Genomic DNA, 21218 nt, shown 5'->3' on the forward strand with positions numbered 1-21218 from the left:
TATCTTCCCCAGCAGGTTTCATGCCATTTTAATTTCCTTTTGTAGTCACTGAGGCTTGAGAGATATGTTACCTTACCATGTGAAGTATAGTAATTTAAACGGGTATTGTATGTGTCTTGCAAGCAAAAACCAGACGGGACCACTTATTATGGGAGGCAGAAAGCTTCCCTGGATTCTCCACTTTTTCCTTGAAGAAACTGCCTTGCAGATATAGAGAGGAAAGTGTGTAAGAGCAGTTAGAGAAGGAACATTTAGAAAACAGAATAATCAACAAATGTCATACAACTGTAATCTGTTATTTTTAACTGGTAGTTACCAGAAAAATACACTTGCGCATCACTCATTTGCCTTATAATTATATTATCTTGTCCAGGTTCCCACTTGATCTCTTCAGAATAGCTCCTGGAGGGAGGGAGGGAGGGGTGTGTTTGTCAGTGTCAAGAAGGCCTGATAAGGCATTTGTAAATATTAAGCAGGTCCATCGCTGTTTAAGACTGAGGAGTGGGACTGCACCTTTTCCACCGCCAGAATCTGGGTTTCCAGATAGAAGTATCTGTGTCATGATAGAAGTACAGAGCAGCTCCAGGAATGGCCCCTCCAGAACCCACCAGGAAGGTGCACGGCTAGGCTGCGTGCTGCTCGGTGCTGGGGTAACTTACCTCGCTAGTGGAACACACAGCTCTGCAATGGAACGTCTGGATACATTAGTACCTCCTGCCTGGCAGGAGTTTCTGCTAATGAAATAGTCGTAACAATACCCTGCCTCTCACATTTGGAGCTCTTGGTGCCTGGCAAACGTTAGTGATGCCTCTGAGCTCCACTGGAAGGCAGGTCTTGCGAGCCCCATTGTGCAGCTGGAGAAGCTAAAGCATAAAGACAGAGGCTCCATGCAACGATGGCCAGGTCCACACTACAGCGTTAAATCGATTTAAACAGCGTTAAATCGATTTAACGCTGTAACAGTCCACACTACAAGGCACTTAAAATCGATTTTAAGGGGTCTTAAAATCGATTTCTGTACTCCAGCTAAACGAAAGGAGTAACCCTAAAATTGATATTACTAAATCGATTTAGGGTTAGTGTGGACGGATATCGAAGTTATTGGTCCTATTCTTTTACTGAGCTACCCAGAGTGCACCACTCCGGAAATCGATGGTACCCTGGGACCATGGACGCACACCACCGAAGTAATGTGCCCTAGTGTGGACGCGTAAAATCGATTTTACTAATATCGATTTAAAGCTGTAGTGTGGACGTAGGCGATGAGATCAGGAATTAGAGATCCCATCTCCCGAAACCACGTTCAGAGCCCCTCGGCCTCACTCCCTTAATATATACCTGAAATGGAGGCAGTATCTCTCTCTGGAAGGAAACTAAATTACAAATCCCTCCAAGGGTCATGGTCTCCTGCAGGAATGTGTGCGCTTCAGTTGGGATCAGGCCATCGCCCCCTCCTAGCGCAATGGAAAACACGATACAGAGTTTCTCACTGAGTTTTAAAAATCATGTAAGTGGAGATCTAAGTAATTTTCCCTGTCACAGCGTTTGGCTAGAATAAACTCTGGGAGAAGGCTCTGATGCATATTTCATATCTCAACAACTGCAGTTAATGGAGAAAGCAGGCTCAAAGGAAGAGGCCATCCCTGTATTATGCAAATACCACTTTGTTCATTCATTGTAGACACAAGCCTCTCTAGATAACATCCAGCCGATAACGGTCCCTGCCAGACTGCTGTGGAAAGGAATTCACTGAGGGAGCCCAGGCTTTGCCCGGGGCTGAATAAAGTACCTCCGATCTGAATGACGTTTCCGTGATTTCTGTTAATTGCTGGCTAAGCTCTCCATCCCCTCCCTGATTCTCGTGGAAATCTTTGCTTTACGCTTCATGGCTACGGCTGTTCTCAGAGGCAGTGGAAGCTCACTTTGAGTGGGGCTGCAGACGATAGGAGGGGGAGTAGGGTGGGTGATGTGCATGGGGAGCTACTGAGACGTGAGTGGGTGGGCACCTGGCTCCAGGCTTGGAAGGAGGGTCCGGCCATTTGCATCTCTCTCACTAGCTGCTGGGTTAGCTGCTCCTAGCCCTGGCCCGATCGCCTAGGTTCTGGCCTGCTTCCCAGCCTGACTTCAGGTGCTGCAGCATCTGCTCTAGCCCCTCCATGTCCTGCTCTTCCTCCACTCAGTTTACAGGGAACGTTGGTTCCCAGATTATGCAGCTCAGGAGCAGAAACAACCATCAGGTCCCTCAATATTTCCATCACAGCAGCACTAGCCCCTGCCATCCCTGATTGCTCTGGCGATAGGCGGCTGGGCTGGCTGTCAGCAATGCCAAAGTCTCTATCTTTGTGGGGGGGGCATTCCCACTGGTGCTACCACCAGTTTCACTGCCTTGGTTGAGTGGGCATGATTCAAAACCCACTGAAGTCAACTGAAAGACCGAATCATAGAATCACAGACTATCAGGGTTGGAAGGGACCTCAGGAGGTATCTAGTCCAACCCCCTGCTCAAAGCAGGACCAATCCCCAGACAGATTTTTGCCCCAGATCCCTAGATGGCCCCCTCAAGGATTCAACTCATCGGTGCAGAAGGAAAAGGGAATGGAGCAGGACAGTTGTGTTTAACAGCCAAGCCAAAAACAGGCTGGAGCCATCTGTCTTGGATGGTTTAGACACAACAAATCCTGCATCGTGGCAGGGAGGTTAGATTAGATGACCCTTGCGGTCCCTTCTAACCCTGCGGTTCTGTGATTCTGTGACTGGTGTCTGAGGTCCAGGCCTGTCTTAGTTACGTGCTGTTCTTGCTCTGTCCATCTAGGTTTAAACTGCTGAGCCAGGAGGAGGGGGAATACTTCAACGTCCCAGTTCCCCCCGAGGGAGAAGAAGGAAACGAGGAACTCAGGCAGAAGTTTGAGGTGAATGGAGTTTTCTCAGACGCCCACTACCTTTCCTTATAGCCAGTACTACGTGGGCTGCCTGGAGTCCTGGGGTGAAAGGTCATTCTCAGTAAAGGGCATTTCCACTCCGCCATCATCTCACCAAGGAGGGAGGGAAGGAAGCTCTGCTCCAACCCCATGCTCTTTCCCATCCCATTCCCTGCCTGTGTAGCCATTGGGCAGGGCTTCATTCACTCTTGTGCCCTTTCGTGGGTAGCCTGCCTGTGTTCATCCCACCCTGAGCTCTGCACTGGGTTTGTGGGGTGAAGTTATTTCTTTGCATTTAACTAAAGATCACTTCAGAGACTTGACCCTCCCAGGTATTTTTTGCCTGGATGCATTAAGTGATCAGTGCAGAAGCTTACTAAATTCATGGGTATATTTGGAGGCCACACTTTTACTGTGTATGCAGTGTTGGTGCAGTCGTGTTGTAGAGAAACAAGGTGGGTGAAGCATTATCTTTCATTGGACACTTTGGTGAGAAAGACAAGCTTGCAAGTTTTGGAAAGCTTGTTTCTCTCACCAAGAGAAGTTTGTCTAATAAAAGATTTGACACCCCCTCGCCCACTTTTCCTGTGTCCATGAACACACGTGTGCGCACGCACACGCACACGCACACACATGTGTTGGAAGGAATAACCCTAAGGAACGTTGCTGTTCTAGGCATTCATTCTATTTACCCTGTTTCCTGGGACTCCAGACATGCAAAAGACACCGCAATGAACTGAACAGCCATTTATTTAATGACATGAGAAAATTTGCCCCAATTTGCCCAGTCTTCAAATAGCAAAACTCCAGAGTTGAAGGTTTTGTGCACAACATTCAAGCCTTTGATGATTGAGATTGAGGCCAGATCTGCAACTGGTGTAGATCAGCAAAGCTCCAGCAAAGTCCATGGAGCAAGGCCGATTTTCGCCAGCTCGGTGTCTGATGCTGTGCGGTGAGCCCTAGACAGAAATTTGCGTCAGCAATGAGTGACTGCTATGGAGCTACATTTGTACATGTGCATTTTCTCCATCTGAGTCTGCAGCCCATCTGAATATTAACTAGGCATTGAAGACACTCAATAGGATTTTAACTTGACAGCCTTTAATTAAATTCTGCACGTTTTTTCAAAGAGAGCTTCCAATATCTATTGTTTGGGCCCAAGAGTCCTAATATTTGTCTTCACAAGAGCACTTGGCCTGAGGGGGTATTAAAGGTTATCATTAGTAAAGCATACTGCAAATCATGTTTGATCTTAACATAAACATTTAGACTCTGCAGACTCGGTGACACTGTGTTTCTACGCCCTTTGTGTGTTTAAAATAGCAGCGCAGATATGTGGAACCAACTGCAGTGGATTATTTCATAGTTTAGATGGAAAGGCTGCAGAAGATATAGATCCAGTATGCACATTCACTAGGGCATGAAGTTGTAGTGGGGGGTAACAGCTATACACTGACGACAGTTGATGCTGATAGGAGTTATTTCTAACTTATTGCATGAGTTAACCCTTTCACTTCTCAAGAATATTGTATTTTAATTTGAAAAGACTGCGATCTGTGTGTGTTTGGTTTTAGCTTTTTTGGAACTGTGGCTTAGCCACCAATTGGAGAAGCTGTTGGAGGAGGCGAGATGTACGCACAGGATTCTTTATACTATAATGTTAGCTACAATTTAAACTAGAAAAGCATTGCACCAAAGTAAAATTTTGGATAGCTTTGATTTGTAGTGATCTGTGTGCTACTGAGCACTCAGTCCAGAGCCACGGAGCTATAATTTACAGTAGGCATGAAGCTGTGATCCAGTCAGGCTGTGGGTTTTTTGACTTTTAATTGTTGGCAGCTTTTATATTTCTTATTTAAACACAAAGCTTTATAATAAACTCAGCTTTACGATTTCATTCTCAACTCTTTAGATTGGATTTCTTTATTAAGATTTGGAATTATACAATTTTTGAGTTTGTCAGAATGAACATAAATGTAGCCAGATGAGGAAATCATTACGTTAATACACTTTCAAGGCTATCTTTTAATTTAAGAAGGATGAAGATTGTGTCCTGTGATGGCCTAACGTACAGTTGATGTAAGAACAATGGAAGCCTTGTTTGAAATTGCAATTTTACTCACAGTTTTGAAGTACAATATAATGAATTTGTTAATCTGTTTTATCTGTAGTCTGTGTGGCTATAAATTAATATAATTAATGAAGATAAACTAAGATATTGATATAATTGGATTGGAGACCAAGCTTGGAGAGGAATCCTTAAATTATTCTGCACACGTTCTGTTTCCTACGTTATGTTATGGAAACCTCCAGTATATTATCTGACATATTTAGGGTGGCGATCTCTTTCATCTTTGAGAGGATGACAGTTCCTGTGAATTGACGCTTGTTAGGAATTGATCCTTAATAGGCGTTTTGTACTAAATTGTTAACTGACAGAAAATGCTGATGGAATCCTCGGAGGAGCAACACAAGTTAACAAGTTACCTTTTAATACTGTAGATAGCACTTTTTTACCTTGCTTGGGGTGCCTGCGCAGTGACGCTGATTAACATATTAGGAGTTGGAAGCTCAATTAATTGGGCCATAAACTGGTTGGCAAGGCCAAGTGACAGCGAAGGTCAGATTGGTTATGGTGCATTTGTATGAAATGCACAGTGCAAATGCAATGAAAAATGGCAGCAGCATCAGGCTGTGTCTGAAGGGAAGCTGGGTTCCAGGCGTCAGTCCCTTGAGAAGTGTCTCACTGGTGCAGCACGCTGACCTACTTACATGCAGAATCTCTTCTGAAGCATTTATTCCTTTCAGTGTTTTTTGCTAGTTACTTGTCATATCAAAAAACTTCTTTGGGACATTGGAAATAGTTGCAGGTTCCAGTTTACTATATGCAAACCCACAGCACTTTGACTGTGTGGAGAAAATAAGGGGAAGGAAAAAACCTTCATTCTGCAGGATCTTACCAGCTGTTCAGTTACTGACGTGTGACCCTCACAGCGAGGATGCAGACTGATGTGCTGCTCCGAACTCCAACTTCTGATAATCAGCTACTAGAAGAAACAGAGATTTCAGCTGAATAGCTGCTCAGGGGAATCCTTTTAATTGGCACAGACAATGCTGGAAAGAAACATGCCTGGGAAGTGGTGGTCAGAATTCACTCATGAAGGTCCCAGGGGTTCCTGGAGCTGAAGAGTGTGCACGGAGCCTTGCAGCGTGGACTGTCCTAAGGTGAATTACTCTGGCTTAGCTGCTGCAAGCACAGGTTAGTGTCATGAAGCGTAAAAAGGACCTCGATGCGGGATGTTAATGCCACTTATAAAATGCCATGACTTGGCTGCTAGCAGCACCAGGGACCTGCTTCAAAGCCCATGAAGTTAGTGGGAGCGTTTTCACTTATTTTCAGTGAGTTTTTGATCTGATTCTATAAGAGCTTCCTGAGGGAGAATCTTTAATTTGGGGATGGATAGGCCTCAGTGGCTCTTTTCTAGAATGGCAGTTGACTCAGTCTGCTCTCTGGCTTCTCATCATAGTAAGAGCCTCCTGAAGGTGACGGTATTGCATCTGGAGAGCTGTAATCTGTCCTTAAGTTGTGTGTGAAATGAAATGGCTGATCTAGTGGACATCGGTCTAAATTACACAATGATCATACGTGGCCTCGTTATTTCTTTGCTTAGATGTGTAGCGTCTCATGTGAATCTTGCCTGCACATTCAAGAGGAAAAGAGTGCAGCTTTAATATGGCTCTGTTGACCTACAGCGCTGTGACTGGATAACCCTGTACTTCACACCAGACCTAATGTAACAATTAACAATCTTCCTCCTGTTCTTGGATTTGTCGACATTACAATGGAACCAAATCCTAGAACAGAGATAAATTCAGAATGATTTCAGTTCAGTATTCAAGTCCATGAGGCTACTCGATCTTTATTTAGCGCTTCCTTACAACATGGATTTGCTAGGAACTGAAAATGTGATTTAAGACAGAAATCTCTAACTTGCTCATCCGTTCAGCAACAGCCTTCCTAGGGTGTCCTGAGAGGTCATGGGAATGCACTGTGATGCTAATTGTAATGCAGCAGGCAAGAGTTCTGTCATTTCAGTTAAAATGATAAGGGATAAAAAGAATCCACCAATTGATTTGCATTAGTACGGCTTGATCCTGCCTTTCTGGGCAGCACAAATCAATAGGACAAAGTTTCAGTCTTGTATTCTGAGATGCTGTAGAAAGCATTGCAAAGGAAGTAAACATGAAAGGAATGATACGGAGCACTGCATGCTGCAGAAGACTGTTAAAACGCTTGTCTACGTGCCTTTTTTCAGCAGTCTCTGGCCCCTCTGTTCTATTTAGCATGCAGTGTAATTACTGGCTGAAATATTGATTGCCATATGCCTCTTTGTGGGCTTCCTTCAGACTTGTGTCTGCAACTGTAAGTGCCCTGGGCTTAACAAAGAGTTCTGAAACAGGCATAGAGTGAGGCTGGCATTGCATGTTTTGCCAATTTTCCTTGTCATTTACCAGCCACTTGGTGCTGGGACACCTTGATAGATGTGAACATCAGCTGGTATTGCATAGAGTCAGGTGCAGTAAATTAACTATGACCAATTGGATTGGATAATGATGGTCAAGTGCCTTTTTATTTTTGTGACAACATTTACAATGATTTAGTTATAAACCAGAGAGAGAACATGAGCATTAAGAGTGTATTAAAAATGTTAAAGGACTTTCACACCAACTCAGACATGGGAACATGAGCACAATGATAGAGAAAGCAAGTTACCTTTACTTGAGGAGTGGGTCAGCTGTGTTCTGTGGTCTATTATTATAGGCACTTACGTGTTTTTAATGGCTTTCTCCCTTCTGGTTTTGCTGAACACTCAGCCTGATCTTTCAAGCCTTCCTGTATTTATAATCTCATTATCTACTATCCTAGACATTATTGTGGTATCACAAATTCAGGTTACACACTAGATGAAATGGGATGGAGGGAGAACGTCCTTAAATACAAAAACCTCAATTACTAGCAACATTATTATGGACAACAGCAATAGAAAAGACCTGTCAATATGACATTTAAAGAGATAGTTGGGTTATAAATTGTATTTAAGAAAATACTATTTTCTAATAATACTTGAGACTGTTAAAATAGAGCAAATTAAAACCCTTATATTGTTAATTTGCTCTTTGCATTTTCCTCAGCAGTGAAAGTCTCACTCTTGGTTAGCCAATGTCACTTTCAAGTTCCCATGCACTGTCACGGTGTTGCAATGTTTGGACTGCAAGCACCCAAGAGGATATGTATTGTTTAATTGCACAAAGATGAAACATCTTAAGTCAAATTCAATGCCCCAAACAATATGAATCCAGTACCAAGCGTGCACGGTTAATATGCTGTGTTAAGAAGTGCTGAGGCTAAAGTGAAACATGCATCCCTAATTCTGCACCCTCGTGTGCATGAATTATGATCTTATGTCACTAAAAACAGTCTTAGGAATTGCCATTGCAGACCATAGCAGATCCATCTAGCTGAATGTTCTGTCTACCAATGGCTAATATCAGGTGCTTCAGTAGAGGGGCACTGATGCAATAACTTGACTGTGGGAAAAGTTTATTCCAATCCCCATCAGGTGTGGTGTCCACCCTAGGCTTTCCCTCCCACTACCCCCCCCCCCGGCCAAACACTGCACTGCTGCTCTCACCAGTTCAGCTCTGACCAGTGCTAGCAATGGTGAGAGGCAAGCAGGAGTGCAGACTCCAGGTGACTGCTTGCCTTTCATTTCAGCTTCAGCCTCAGCACTGGGTGCCAGATGGAGCTACCCACCTGGGGGCCAACTAAGGGAAGCAGAAACCTTCCCTGTGCTGGGAGTGCCTGGATTTTATTCACTGTCACATGTCTAGTTCCGAACACTAAGGAAATATGATGGGTTTGGGCAGGATTCCACCTTAGCTAGAGAACTTTGGAAATGTTAAAAAGTCTAAAAATTACTTAGGAAAATTGCACTTTTCTGGGAGGCTGAATCAGTGGTTTCTTTTAAAAAAAAGATAGGATTATAGATTCTTACGCACGGGTCCGAGGCTGTCATTCTGTTTGCAGCCAGTCTTAGACATAAGGCTGCTCAATGATTTTAACCTTTTCCCTGGAGCACTCATTTAGAATTACAGCTGCAATTAGACATCGATGGCGTCAGGTTTTTGCAACGTTTTCTTTTGTTTTCAGTGCAAGGCCTTCGGTCACCTATTGGTAGGTGCTGCAGGTGACCATGAATGGAGACTTTTACTGCATGGAGAACCTTGCAATAACCAATTAGCACCAGCAAAGTCTTGGTGATTACTTGTGAGCCTCCTATCTGGAGGAGCTATGAGCAGCACTAAAACTGAGCTGCTGGAATCGGGTTAATGGAATGTCATGCTAGACTGAGCTCTGTGCAGGCTCTGCGGTGTGGCATATTTCTAAAAATTAAAACAGAATACGCTGTGAGATAGCTTTTACAAATTCTGGTTCCGTAAGTTAGATAGCCACTGGACCAATGACAAGGCACAGAGCAAGGGAAGAGCTTTAGTGCTTAAAAATGTCTTTTGCGAGGCTTCTTAATAAGCAATTGTGATTCAACCAGCTAGTGTGATTGCTTTGAGGGTGCGGAAGAAGCAGCACTGTCGAGTTTGTTCTCAGAAATGTATTTGTGGTTTCATGCATCCAGCCTGAAAAGACAGAGGAACTCAGTTCTCTTTAATATCAGATGTAAATAAAGTTTGGGCTGGATAAAAATTCCTCTTATTTTACTCCAGCATATTTGTATTTAACAGCCCTTCGCGCCTAGGTCTGGGACCCAGTGCATACACTTTGCCTTTGTAAAGGAAGCAGCTCATCTAAGCCCATGTGGGTTTTTTCTGTTTCCTAGATCTTATCTCGTGTGTGCTGTTATTGATGAGTGTTCTCTCACATGTCTGTGGGGAGAACAGAGTTTTAAATGTACGGTTAACCTGTGGCATGCTTGAGGACGCCCCCTGGTTGCTCCCTCTGATAGCAATTTGTAAGGACATTCCGCAGGTTACTTAAAAGTATTCCAGTAGGGGTTAATATTCTCTGTATTGTAGCTGGAGTTTAGAGACTCCCTGTTCTAAGAAAAAGCCTTCCCAGGGGAAATGGTGGAAGCCCCATGAACAAAGGCATTTAAAAAGAGACAGGACAAGGAAGTGGAAAATATGCAGTGTGGTATCCCCCGGGGAGTGGTCTAAATGGAATGTAATTGGTGTTTTTTTCTGTTTCTAATTACTTTTTCGATACCTTGATGGAAGCTCTCCCCTCACCAGTCAGGTTAGATTTTCCCAATGTTCTGAAAGCTGCAGGAGAGGTAGGAGACAGCCAGTGAGCTCTCCAGGGAGGAGTAATGGGTAGGGGACCTTCCAAGGAGATTTGTTTTAAAATACGGGGAGCAGTGCAATGCACTATGTTTGCAAGCCTACCAAATTGTGACCTGGGTGGTGTTTTGATTGTTCGTATGGAAAGGCATTCACAGCTCAGCCTAGTGTTACGTCTAGAAATAATCCCTTTAACATACACTCGCTCTTAAAAATGGTCTCTCTTGTCATTTCACTTGATTTTTTTTTCCCCACTCTTCCCCTTTCAGAGAGCCAGGATTGGTCCAGGCGCCAAGGCAGCCGAGGAGAGGATGACACATGCGATTTCCAAATTTGACAACAATGGAAACAGAGATCGGATGAAACTGTCAGATTTTAATTTCCTCATGGTGCTGGGGAAAGGAAGCTTTGGAAAGGTGCGGTCTGAGGAGGTCCATGTGTTCATACATCTGTGAACAGTGCTGTGCTTGACTTTCATGTGTCCACAATAATTCCTAATTTAGGCTCTGCCTCATTACTCCAGACTAGCAGGCTGAGGCATAATCTCCAATGGCAGGGCCTAGGAATGATGTCTGCGAGCCTGGCTGGCCTTTGATATGTGTGCGTTCCCCATCTCATTAGATGGCAGGATTGGGGAGAGGACCGACCATATGGGAAGGGAGTTCGCATCTGAATTGGGCACGTGCCTAGAAGAATGACCGCTAATTGCTGCAGTCAGACTGTCAGCAGAGAGGAGAATGAACACGTCCAGTGACTGCAGCCTGGGAAACCAGAGGGGCTTGGCTCTAGATTGTGTAAGCTATGTAGGCAGGACTGCCTTGGTGTCTCCTCTGCAGTACAGTGTGAGGGCAGAGAACTGTTCAGTCAGCAGGGATTCCTTTCTCACCCTTACGCCGTACTAGGTAGAACCATCCCATTAAAAACTTAGATACCTGCTTTAAAAAGGGATCATGTCATAAACACCAAAGCACTTCTTGTTCTTCCAAATGCTGCTCTGTGGAAAGGCTGGAGCAGTAGGAGAGCCAAGGTTCTGTATTGGGGCCTGGGAAATTCCACTTGTACGAGGCACCGGTGGAGTTCAGGTGCTGTCACCAGGGTGGTATCAGGGTCTAGAGGGTATTAATTTAAGGTGGAGAGTGCTCTGCTATTTTGACCGCCTTTCACCTGAGGATTGTGTAGCAATTTATCAATTTCTGATGATCCCAGTCATAGTAAGGAATGCTGAAATTCAGGGATCTGGTTAGATAGAGATTAAAAATTGGAGATTCTTTTTCTAGAAACAGGGTTACATACAACATTGCGTGTGTGTATATACATGTGTTAAAGCTCGTTCCATTCAACTGAGTGTCTTTTCCTCTCTAATAATTAAAAATCTCCATGAACGTTTTAATTGGCTTTACAAACCAGTCATGTACGGTAAGAGAATTAATTTCTTTTAGTAATTGTGGGATTCTAGAGTCTTCATTTTTCTTAGTGTTTTGCCACCTTTATCAAGATTTTCATTAGAAATTCCAATCCTGAAATTGCTACTTCAGCTTCAGAGTCTAGACTAGGCGGGAGGAAGGCTGTGTTTCCGTTGTTGGTGTATCAATACATCATTCACCGCTATGACAGATGGCCTGACACCAGACTGTTTACTGAGCTTTCTTAATAGAGGAATATTTCTCCACCTCGGTATAAATGTCTTGGATGGGGGGAGAAGGGGGAGACAGCGTACTGAGAGGACACGCTGCTACTGTCTCTGATAAATGTAATGGATTGAAATTGTGTCCTTCAGAATTCACCCTGTATTTACCCTCTTTTACTCATCCAGCTGGAGGAAGTGTTCTCTCATGGCTAGAGAGAGTCAGGAGTCTGGGTTCTGTTCCTTGCTCCGGCACCAACTCATGACCTCAAGCGAGTCACAACCTCATTTTTCCCATCTGGAAATGGGGATATTTCACAGGGTAAATAATGTTTGTGGGGATTTTGAGATCCTCCAAAAAGTGTTACTGAAAGGCAAATGTGTTAACTTCCCTCAGCCCTTAGAACCATTGGACTCTCCATCCGGGCAGCTGCCCCAGGAGCTGCTCGAAGTGACAGCTCTGGAGAGGGTCCATTTTAGCTGTTTGCTCTTGGTTCTAAAGCTCAAATGGTAGTGGCGCTGCTTGCAGGTTTATTCTAGCTCTTAGCTTTAAACAACAAAATAACTCCCCCCCCCATACAGAAAGTGGTGTGCCCCCAAACAATTAATTAGTGACTGCCCAGCAGTATTAAATAATCACATGCAGATTAACTCAGACAGTCAATCAATCCAAATCTCTCTCTCACCCAGGAACATCGGAACCGGTCTTCAACTTTCCCCGTAACCCTGTCAAATCGATACTAAGGGCTTGTCTACATCAGAAAGTTGCAGCGCTGGTGAGGGAGTTACAGCGCTGCAACTTTGAAGGTGTACACATCTGCAGGGCACCACCAGCGCTGCAACTCCCTGTTTGCAGCGCTGGCCGTACTCCCGTTTTGTCTCGGGTGTAGAGGATCCAGCGCTGGTGATCCAGCGCTGGTAATCCAATGTAGACAGTTACCAGCGCTTTTCTTGACCTCCGTGGAAGGAGGAAGCCTCTGGTAATCAAGCTGGTCTCCTTCCCCGGCTTGCTCTCGCGTTCCCGGAACCCCGCGCAAGCAGGTCTCCTTCCCTGCGGTTTGCAGGGTGGTTCGGGGAACGCGAGAGCAAACCGCGGCGAAGCTGGTTTCCTTTCCCAGTTTGCTCTCGCGTTCCCCAAACCCCGAGCAAGCAGGTCTCCTTCCCTGAGGTTTGCTGGGTGGTTCGGGGAACGCGAGAGCAAACCGCGGCAAAGCTGGTCTCCTTTCCCGGTTTACTCTCTCGTTCCCGGAACCCCGAGCAAGCAGGTCTCCTTCCCTGCGGTTTGCAGGGTGGTTCGGGGAACGCGAGAGCAAACCGCGGCGAAGCTGGTCTCCTTTCCCGGTTTGCTCTCTCGTTCCCGGAACCCCGAGCAAGCAGGTCTCCTTCCCTGCGGTTTGCAGGGTGGTTCGGGGAACGCGAGAGCAAACCGTGGCGAAGCTGGTCTCCTTTCCCGGTTTGCTCTCGCGTTCCCCGAACCCCCCTTGAAGCCGCCCAACAGCGCTGCAGTGTGGCCACATCTAACACCACTTGCAGCGCTGGTTGCTGTAAGTGTGGCCACTCTGCAGCGCTGGCCCTATACAGCTGTACTAATACAGCTGTAACAACCAGCGCTGCAAAATTTTAGATGTAGACATGGCCTATATGTAGCACAGTCACAAACCATGTAAACATTCTCTGCCAGCTGTGACCTCTCCCAAGTGCCTTCTGGTTTGTTATCTCACACCCTAGCAAACCGCAGTTTAAAACAACAGCACTAAAATCTTACAAATGAAAACTAGCCGCTGCTTTTCCTCACTCTTCCCCACCCCGCTCCTCCTCCACCACACAAATAATCCCTTTGAAAGTCTCCTGCTTTGGCATCTGGGAATTTGGGAGTTTTTTCTCCTCTTCTTTTTATTTTGAGAAACGTTAACAAACCCTCAGTTGGAATTGTGGCTTATGTAAGGGAATGTGACAGCAACTGTTCCGTGGAACAGACTGTTATAAATATGCTAATTAGTGCTCGTTAAAACAGAATGTTGGTCTGTGCGATTAGATCCAGCCCGGCTCCCGCTATTCCCCAGTGGGAGTGTTCCCCACCTTTTTCCTCTCATTCTTTGCCTCACATTTGTTCCTTAACATTCTGAAATCAAGGAGTTCCAGCTGCTTCTCTCTCTGCCAGAGGGATATCTGGGAAAACGCTTTAGAGGATTTAAGGCTTTTAAGGACTTGGTGGACAGAACGTTGTTTATTATTATTTATTTTCCACTCAGTAAGATGGAGCTGTTGGACCTTTCAAGATTAACGGTGCGGATCATCAAATCCATCCCAGCCCATGAGCTAGCTAGCGTGTGAAATGGGCATGTTGGCAGGGAGGCACTGGGTCTAAGGTGGCATCAGCACAAAACAATTTTTTCTCCATAATGGAGCATCTTGTTTCCTTAGATCTGTCCAGGCTTCAAGAACTAGATAAGTTCATGGAGGATCGGTCCCTCAATGGCTATTAGCCAGGGTGGGCAGGGATAGTGTCCCTAGCGTCTGTTTGCCAGAAGCTGGGAATGAGCGACAAGGGATGGATCACTTGATGATTACCTGTTCTGTTCATTCTGTCTGGGACACTTGGCATTGGCCACTGTTGGAAGACAGGACACTGGGTTATGTTCTTATGTTCATTGCTTGTTCCTCATAACTGCCCAATGGGATGGCTGAGCTCTGCTGTGCAGGTCTGAGAAACAAATTCTGCCCTAGACACGTGCAGCCTGGCTAGCAGTAATTTGTATCTGTCACAGTAGCCTCCTTCCACAGCCTGCGTTGCCGCAGCTTAAATTTTCTAGCTCCATGTTTTGCTGTACGTGGTAAACCACCTATCAAGTCATTGATTTTTTTAGATTCAAAATAGCCTGTAAGAGCTGTTTGAGTATAATTGAACCATTTTAGTGAATCCCTGTTTCACTAATAAACTGCTTAACTCTTTGGTACCCAGAGCCAGCATTTACTGCTTAGTATTCTCCTCACTTGCATGCTACGGCTGGCAAGCATCAGGAAAACCTAGATATTGGCCTCGGTGGAGTTTAACAAACCCGTCCTCTCCTCATCCAGTGTTGGACTGTCTCCAATTATGATGCTGGAACCTTCCCAAGCACATACACTCTGTTACAGGAATAAATCAAGTTAAATATCAGTTTCTCATGTGCCAGAAAAGAAATTGCAATCTATCTTACAGCGTGTGTTCTATAGATGTAAAGTCACAGCAAAGACTGGCTTGAGGGTCATGGGATGGAACAGTTCTCCTCTGGCTTTGTTACTGCTGTGGGAGCTCAGTAAAATAAGGGCATCACATTTCATTGAGTGGGGAGGTTTGGTCTTCAGTTCCACCTGGACTCAGGCTGCAGTGTGCTTAGCAAGACGCTAAGGGCCACCCTTCACTAAACCCAGGGCCTCTTGGCCCATTCCTGGGCTGGGGACAGGCCCATCTGCTTCCCCTCCTTGGCTGCTCTGATGGCCAGGACCAGAGCAGACCCAGGCATCTATAAATTATGGGATTCTCCTTGAGCTTTAGCAGCTGGAGTGGGAAAAGGGACCCATAATTCCCTAGGCCTGTTTTTAATTGAATAGTGCAATGTTGGCAAAACCTCCCTCTGGTTTAACCAAAATTGTAAAAAGCTAAATTTATGCAGCTGGTTCATATTTTGCAGCTACTCAGTCTTTGACACGAGTGAGCTGGGGTTTTACGACTTTTCTCTGGAAAGGCCTGAGCCTTTTGCTTCTGCAGATCAGGGTGTTGGCAGGATCCCCTGGTTGAAAGAGTTTGGGTTATTTACTCCTCTGCGTGTCTAGGGTTGATTATTTCCCTGGCATTGGGGAGAGCCTTCATTTTTGGATCCATCACATACCAAGAGTGATTTACAGGTGCTGAAGACTGCTCACTAGTGGCCATTTTTATCTTGGAATTGAATCACTTTATATAGAAGTTCTACGACGCACTCAGCTACTGTGTTGATGAGGGTCATATAAGTACCTAGATAGATCAGGGTTAGTTGCTGTTTGCAATAGGACGTTACTGAAGACAATGGTATAAACCGCCTGTTTTGTGTTTCTCTGCTCCAGTATTTATAGGGTTTCGGGTGCTGTGGGTGCTGCTAAAGTGACATAGGTGAATGCAGCAAGGAAGCAAAATTTGCAGACGCTACACTACCTTATTTGCACAGAATGCCTCTCCCAGCGCTCTGGAAAGTACCTTCCAAACAGGCCAAGGGTCAGGTCTTCTCTGTTATGCAGGTCTGAATTCAGGGTGGCTCCACTGACTTAAGTGAAGCAACTCTGCATTTACACTTGTGTGACCCCATGTGTCTGTCAGTCTGGATCTAAACACAGAGTAATACATTGACCCAGGCTTAGTAGCATACATAATACATACACTCTGTGCAAGTGCCCACTGATTTCTTATGCAGCTGCAGAGAAGGAACTCTGTCTTTCCTCCTGTATTTTAGTGATGTGGAACTGCCTGGCTCACAATCTGTAGGCCAGCACACTGAGATGCACGCCACACGTTTCAGCATTCGTGTGCCATTGGAGAGCCACTGAATAAAACATTTACAGCTTAAGTAAACCCTAGAGCTGTTTTTTCCCATTTAATTTTGTGCACAAGGAAATTGTGTTCCCTCATTCCATTGCAGACACTAAGAACACTGATGTGGCAACAAATGTGCCCTCCAATTTGATGAGAGAGGTACATTGACATAACGTCGGCACCATCCATCAATCTGTTGGAGGTTTTCATCCTGGAGGGGTAGGCTCCTATTGACTAAACAGAGTCTGAATCCACCACATAATTATTTACAGTTACTGAGCCCTGCACTCCAGTGGCTTTTATCTTGAAGTGTAATCAATTTGTACCTCGGGGAAAGCATCCCAGTGTGATTATCCCTCAATGAGCTTTCTTACAAAAAAGATGCACACACTCTCCTGGAGGCTTCCAGGCACTCAATTTTTAAAAAGTATCCAAACTCTCCAAGTTTTGTAATGCACCATGATTCCTCTGCTTCATAACTGAGACTTCTCCTGCTGTTGGTTTCAAGAAAGCAGTCCATTTGTGGCCTTAATGCTGAGACGCAGGGTTTAGAGATGCCCTGTAACCTTTGAGAGAGTTTAGCCAACAGGAGCCCTGATCCTTCCAGACATGAACAACATGGTTTATTCACTCGCTTCCAGATAATCTCCCTTCTTCAGATGGCTTTCAGGAACCAAAGCCCATCCTTTTTGATCAGTTAAAATCAATTCTGTCTGTTAAAACATAATCGGGGTGACTTATAAACCTGAACTGCCTACACGAGAATGTTAAGGATAAATGTCAGTGATCAATTTAAAATATTCCTTAGTTCATGCAAAATTGTAAATGCTTTCACAGGTCAGATGCAACAGACAGAATAAAGGAATCTTAACTGTGTGCTTCTGTAGCACTTTTCGTATTCAAAGCACTTTACAGGAAATAACCAATTTATCCCTACAAATTGCTCCTCAAAGTGGGCTAGCAGAACTATCTCAGGTGTGTAGATGGAGATACAGAGAGGGTTCCGAACTTGTTCAAGTCATGCAGTGAATTAACAGGAGAACTGCAACTAAATGCAAGAAGGTTCTTGCTCCTTGTCCCTGTCCCTCATTGGGCGACTTGCTAAACTGGTCTTGTTTCTACATCTTATGCTTCATTAAAAAACAAAGACCCTCTAGCACTCATGGAAGCAGTGGCCATCTGAAGAGTGAACTGGCAGCTTCTGCCTGAATTTGCAGATAGCCTAAAACAGTAGCACGAAGAGGTACAACTGTCGCTGTTCGCCTGTTAGGATGTCAGCTCTGAACCCTTATAGTGATGACTTAAATGTCAGTGTTTGTAACTCACTGATGATTAATGCTTACAAGAAGAATGGTGAAAGCAGCAAAGAATCCTGTGGCACCTTATAGACTAACAGACGAATGGTGATTATATTATATTATAAGAAGAATGGTGGTTATATTCTGAAGATCCCCATGGTCAGTTGTCAGTGACATCTCATTCTAGCTTCACAGGTGGGCAGAACTTAGCTCCTGCTCAGAGAAGTGTTAACACCATTCCCCTCCACCCCCAGTTTGACTCCTGATGTCATTCATGAGCTAGTGAAGAACAGTCAAGGGAAACTAGGGACCTTTCCTTCTGAGGCTTCAGGACATACCTTCTCTAAGCAATGGTTTAAAAAATACTAGAGGGTGGATTGACCTTCTCTCCTCTCCAAGGCATCAGGGTGCAGGACATTGTCTCTAGTAAGAAAGGACACATGCTAGTAACTTCCTTCATGTTCTTGTCCTCATGGCCCAGTGAATTCCTGCCTCCACACACACACACGCTTGTCAGGCTGCTGAGGTATTTGAACTTCAATCTGAAGACTGGGGACTCAAAGTGCTACTGCCGTACAAATAATAATCTGTCCCATTGACCATTAAGGTTCATGAGACTCTTCCCAAGGGTTTCCCTGCACTTCAGTGCAGGCCCCGAGGGCATGATCCTCCAGGGTGCTGAGCACTCTGGCCTGCTATCTAGTAAAGTATTTAAGCACGTGCTTGGTTGTAAGCACAAGTGCAATGCTGTTGACTTCAGTGGAGGATGCCAAGTGACGCCGGCTGAGGATGTGGACCAGTACTGCGTCAGGTCAGTTATCTGCAACCATTGTCGGGGAAGGAGACCGAACTGTGGTCTCCTGGTCTGAGCAGAGAGTCGGGAACACTGAGATTCTAATCCTGGCTCGGGCAAGTCTCTCTGTCTTAGTGCAATGCTTTCCCCATCCGCAGGGTACGGGCAATACCATTAACCTGCCACATGGGGACCTGTGGGGATGAATTAGCTGGGCTTTGATATGGAACAGCTGTGTGGAACTGTCAGGTGGTGGAGTTACATTAGTTAAGCTGAGTAATAATGAATGTCCTCACCAGCCGTGAGTCTCATTTTAATGTACAAATATTTGCCAAAACACTTGACCTATGCTCAGTCATCAGGGTTTTATGTACTAATCTTAGACAGACTCAGACGCATTCTGCTCTGTTACACTCATTTAAATATAAAACTTCACTCCATGGGGTTATTCTCGGTTTATAGGGCTGTACCACAGTAGAATTAGGCCCTGTGAAACCTATTTAATAAAAACCCTTCCTAACACTATGGTGAAACATAGATATTGTCACTGTATTTAATCTGCCTCCTGCGACACTGTCTTGGGGACATCCAGAACTCTGCCGCGGCATGCAAGAGATTTGCTGCTGCTGCTAGACTGTGCATCACTCCCTGTTACCAGCCCACTACGCTCCTCCGGACTCCGTCAGCCCTTCCTTCACCATGCAGAGAACACTTGGTGCAAGTCAGTGCCTGAGCCCCTTGAAAGAGCATTGGCCAGCAGTGTCCAGCCCTCCCTGGACACTCACAGAAATTACCAAGTCCGCTGTCTCCAGAGCGACGACAAACACCCTTCCTGTTGGCTTGGCTGAGGATTCACACTTGAATATATTGTATTGAGAGGAACATTTAGTAAAGCCAAGAATAAGCTTATTAATAAAGAACAGCGATTCAAGTGATACTAAGCAAGGCTAATAAAACCTGAAAATGGTTATAAATAAACCAAAAGTCTAACATGCTTTCTAGTGACTACACGTAACCATCTAAAACTGCCTTAGACAAGGATTGCTCACCGCAAGTCTCCTCTGTGTCAGAAGTGCCTGCCAGCCAGGATCCAGCTTTTGTGGATATAAACGGTGCTGCTCTTATTGCTCCCGCAGAGGTTTGTTCCCCCTCTTCTTATAGGCCAGTAAATCTTTGAGGTCTATCCTGTGAAATGCATCCCGAAAAAAAGTTCATCTCCCCCTCTATTCTTCAGCACCACACGCCATGCTGTTCTTCTCATCCTTCTGTTAGTTTCCTCTTCCTGCTGACTCAATATGCAAATATAATCCCAATTGTCTCTGGCAAACCCTGCTCCATTTACACATGAGAGACCTGGGCAGACTAGCAAGTCAACCTTCCTTTATCTGGGAAACCTTTATCAGCCCTGCCTGGTTTGCTTGGTTTAAACATATTTTCAGTATACACAAACAGCTTCTTAATTGTTATCTGGACACCCATCATGCAGTGACGACCAGCATGTTACGAGCTTTCATTTGATACCTTACACAACAGTCTTTGTAGATAAATACCATGCCAGCAATGTGTTATGTGTAGTGAGTTGGTCAGGCCACATAGGAGTTGCTGTGACAGACTCGTGGACCCTCTGCTGGGGACATTGTGTCGCTCTCTGGGTCACATCTCCTATGACCCAAACAGCGGTATTTTTGCTGGGAATCGATTCTCTTGCCTTTCAAAAGTCCACAGGATGCTGCCTCGCATTTTTTTTCAGCTCTGCTACGGTCTTAAATTATTTCTGTTCCACTCTATTGATGTTCATCTCTCCTAATTTATTTTCAAAACAGCCTAACGTATGTTCTCAGTGTGACTAAGGATTTTAATAGTCTCTTTTAAATGTAAAGTAATTCCATTCCACTGACGATTTGAATTTAACAGAGAGAGAGAAAATGGGAAGCAAACGTGCCCTCTGGTGAGCGGTGTTTGTTTCAGAAGCAGCCCACACCAAATTGAAGCAATGTATCTTAATAATCTGTGGGGTGTCGGCAGGATTTTCAGGAGTCCTCATTCGGGTTGATTTGATTAATGAGACAAAGTCGCCCTAGCAGGAGACGGCAGCCTCCATTTATTATAATAAATAAATCTGCAGATTGACACAACTAGTTTAAAATATTAGGTGAACAAATTATTTTTCATGAAGTAAAGCAGTTGCTGAGTGATGGGCCAGAGGAATAATCGTGTTTCAATTTACCCTGGGGGTATAAAGAGTGCCGCCTTTCATTCACTGTCAAACAAAGTGGAAGCAAATTAAGATAGTTACATAACTTTTTACCACTGTGGTATTTGATGAGGACTTTCTGAATCTGAGGCACATCCACCAGTGCTGCTTCCATTCAGAGCACCCCAAATATGGATGGGCACTCAGAGAAGAAGGCTGGTCTTGTGGTTAAGTCCCTGCAGCAGAGATCTGGGTTCAATTCCTGGCTTTTCCACAGACTCCAGGGTAAAGCATGAGGGCCAGATTCGTAATGGTATTAGGTGCCTGAAGACAGTAGACTGAGAATCTGACCCCCAGTATCTCTGTACCCCAATTCCCCATCTGTGATATAAGGATACAAGTATTAAACTACCTCACCGTGTTGGGAGAGTAAATATTTCCGAGATGCTCACACACTGTGGTAATGGGAGCCATAGCAAAATAAAAAAG

General features: G+C 44.9%; 1 protein-coding gene across 5 annotated transcripts in view; it reads left to right on the forward strand.

Moving 5' to 3' along the window:
- PRKCB (protein kinase C beta) overlaps window positions 1–21218 on the forward strand; it is a 254791-nt gene that overhangs the window by 174512 nt on the left and 59061 nt on the right. For all 5 annotated transcript variants that reach the window (XR_004002305.1, XR_004002306.1, XM_030577510.1 and 2 more), the window contains 2 exons: window positions 2813–2909; window positions 10541–10687. Coding sequence is in view for 3 of the 5 variants with exons in the window: in XM_030577510.1 (XP_030433370.1) it covers window positions 2813–2909; window positions 10541–10687 (244 nt within the window). In the remaining 2 variants the exon portion in view is untranslated. The remainder of the gene's footprint in view (window positions 1–2812; window positions 2910–10540; window positions 10688–21218) is intronic.

The sequence above is a fragment of the Gopherus evgoodei genome, chromosome 10 (assembly GCF_007399415.2).
Source record: "Gopherus evgoodei ecotype Sinaloan lineage chromosome 10, rGopEvg1_v1.p, whole genome shotgun sequence".
NCBI classification, from domain to species: Eukaryota; Metazoa; Chordata; order Testudines; family Testudinidae; genus Gopherus; species Gopherus evgoodei.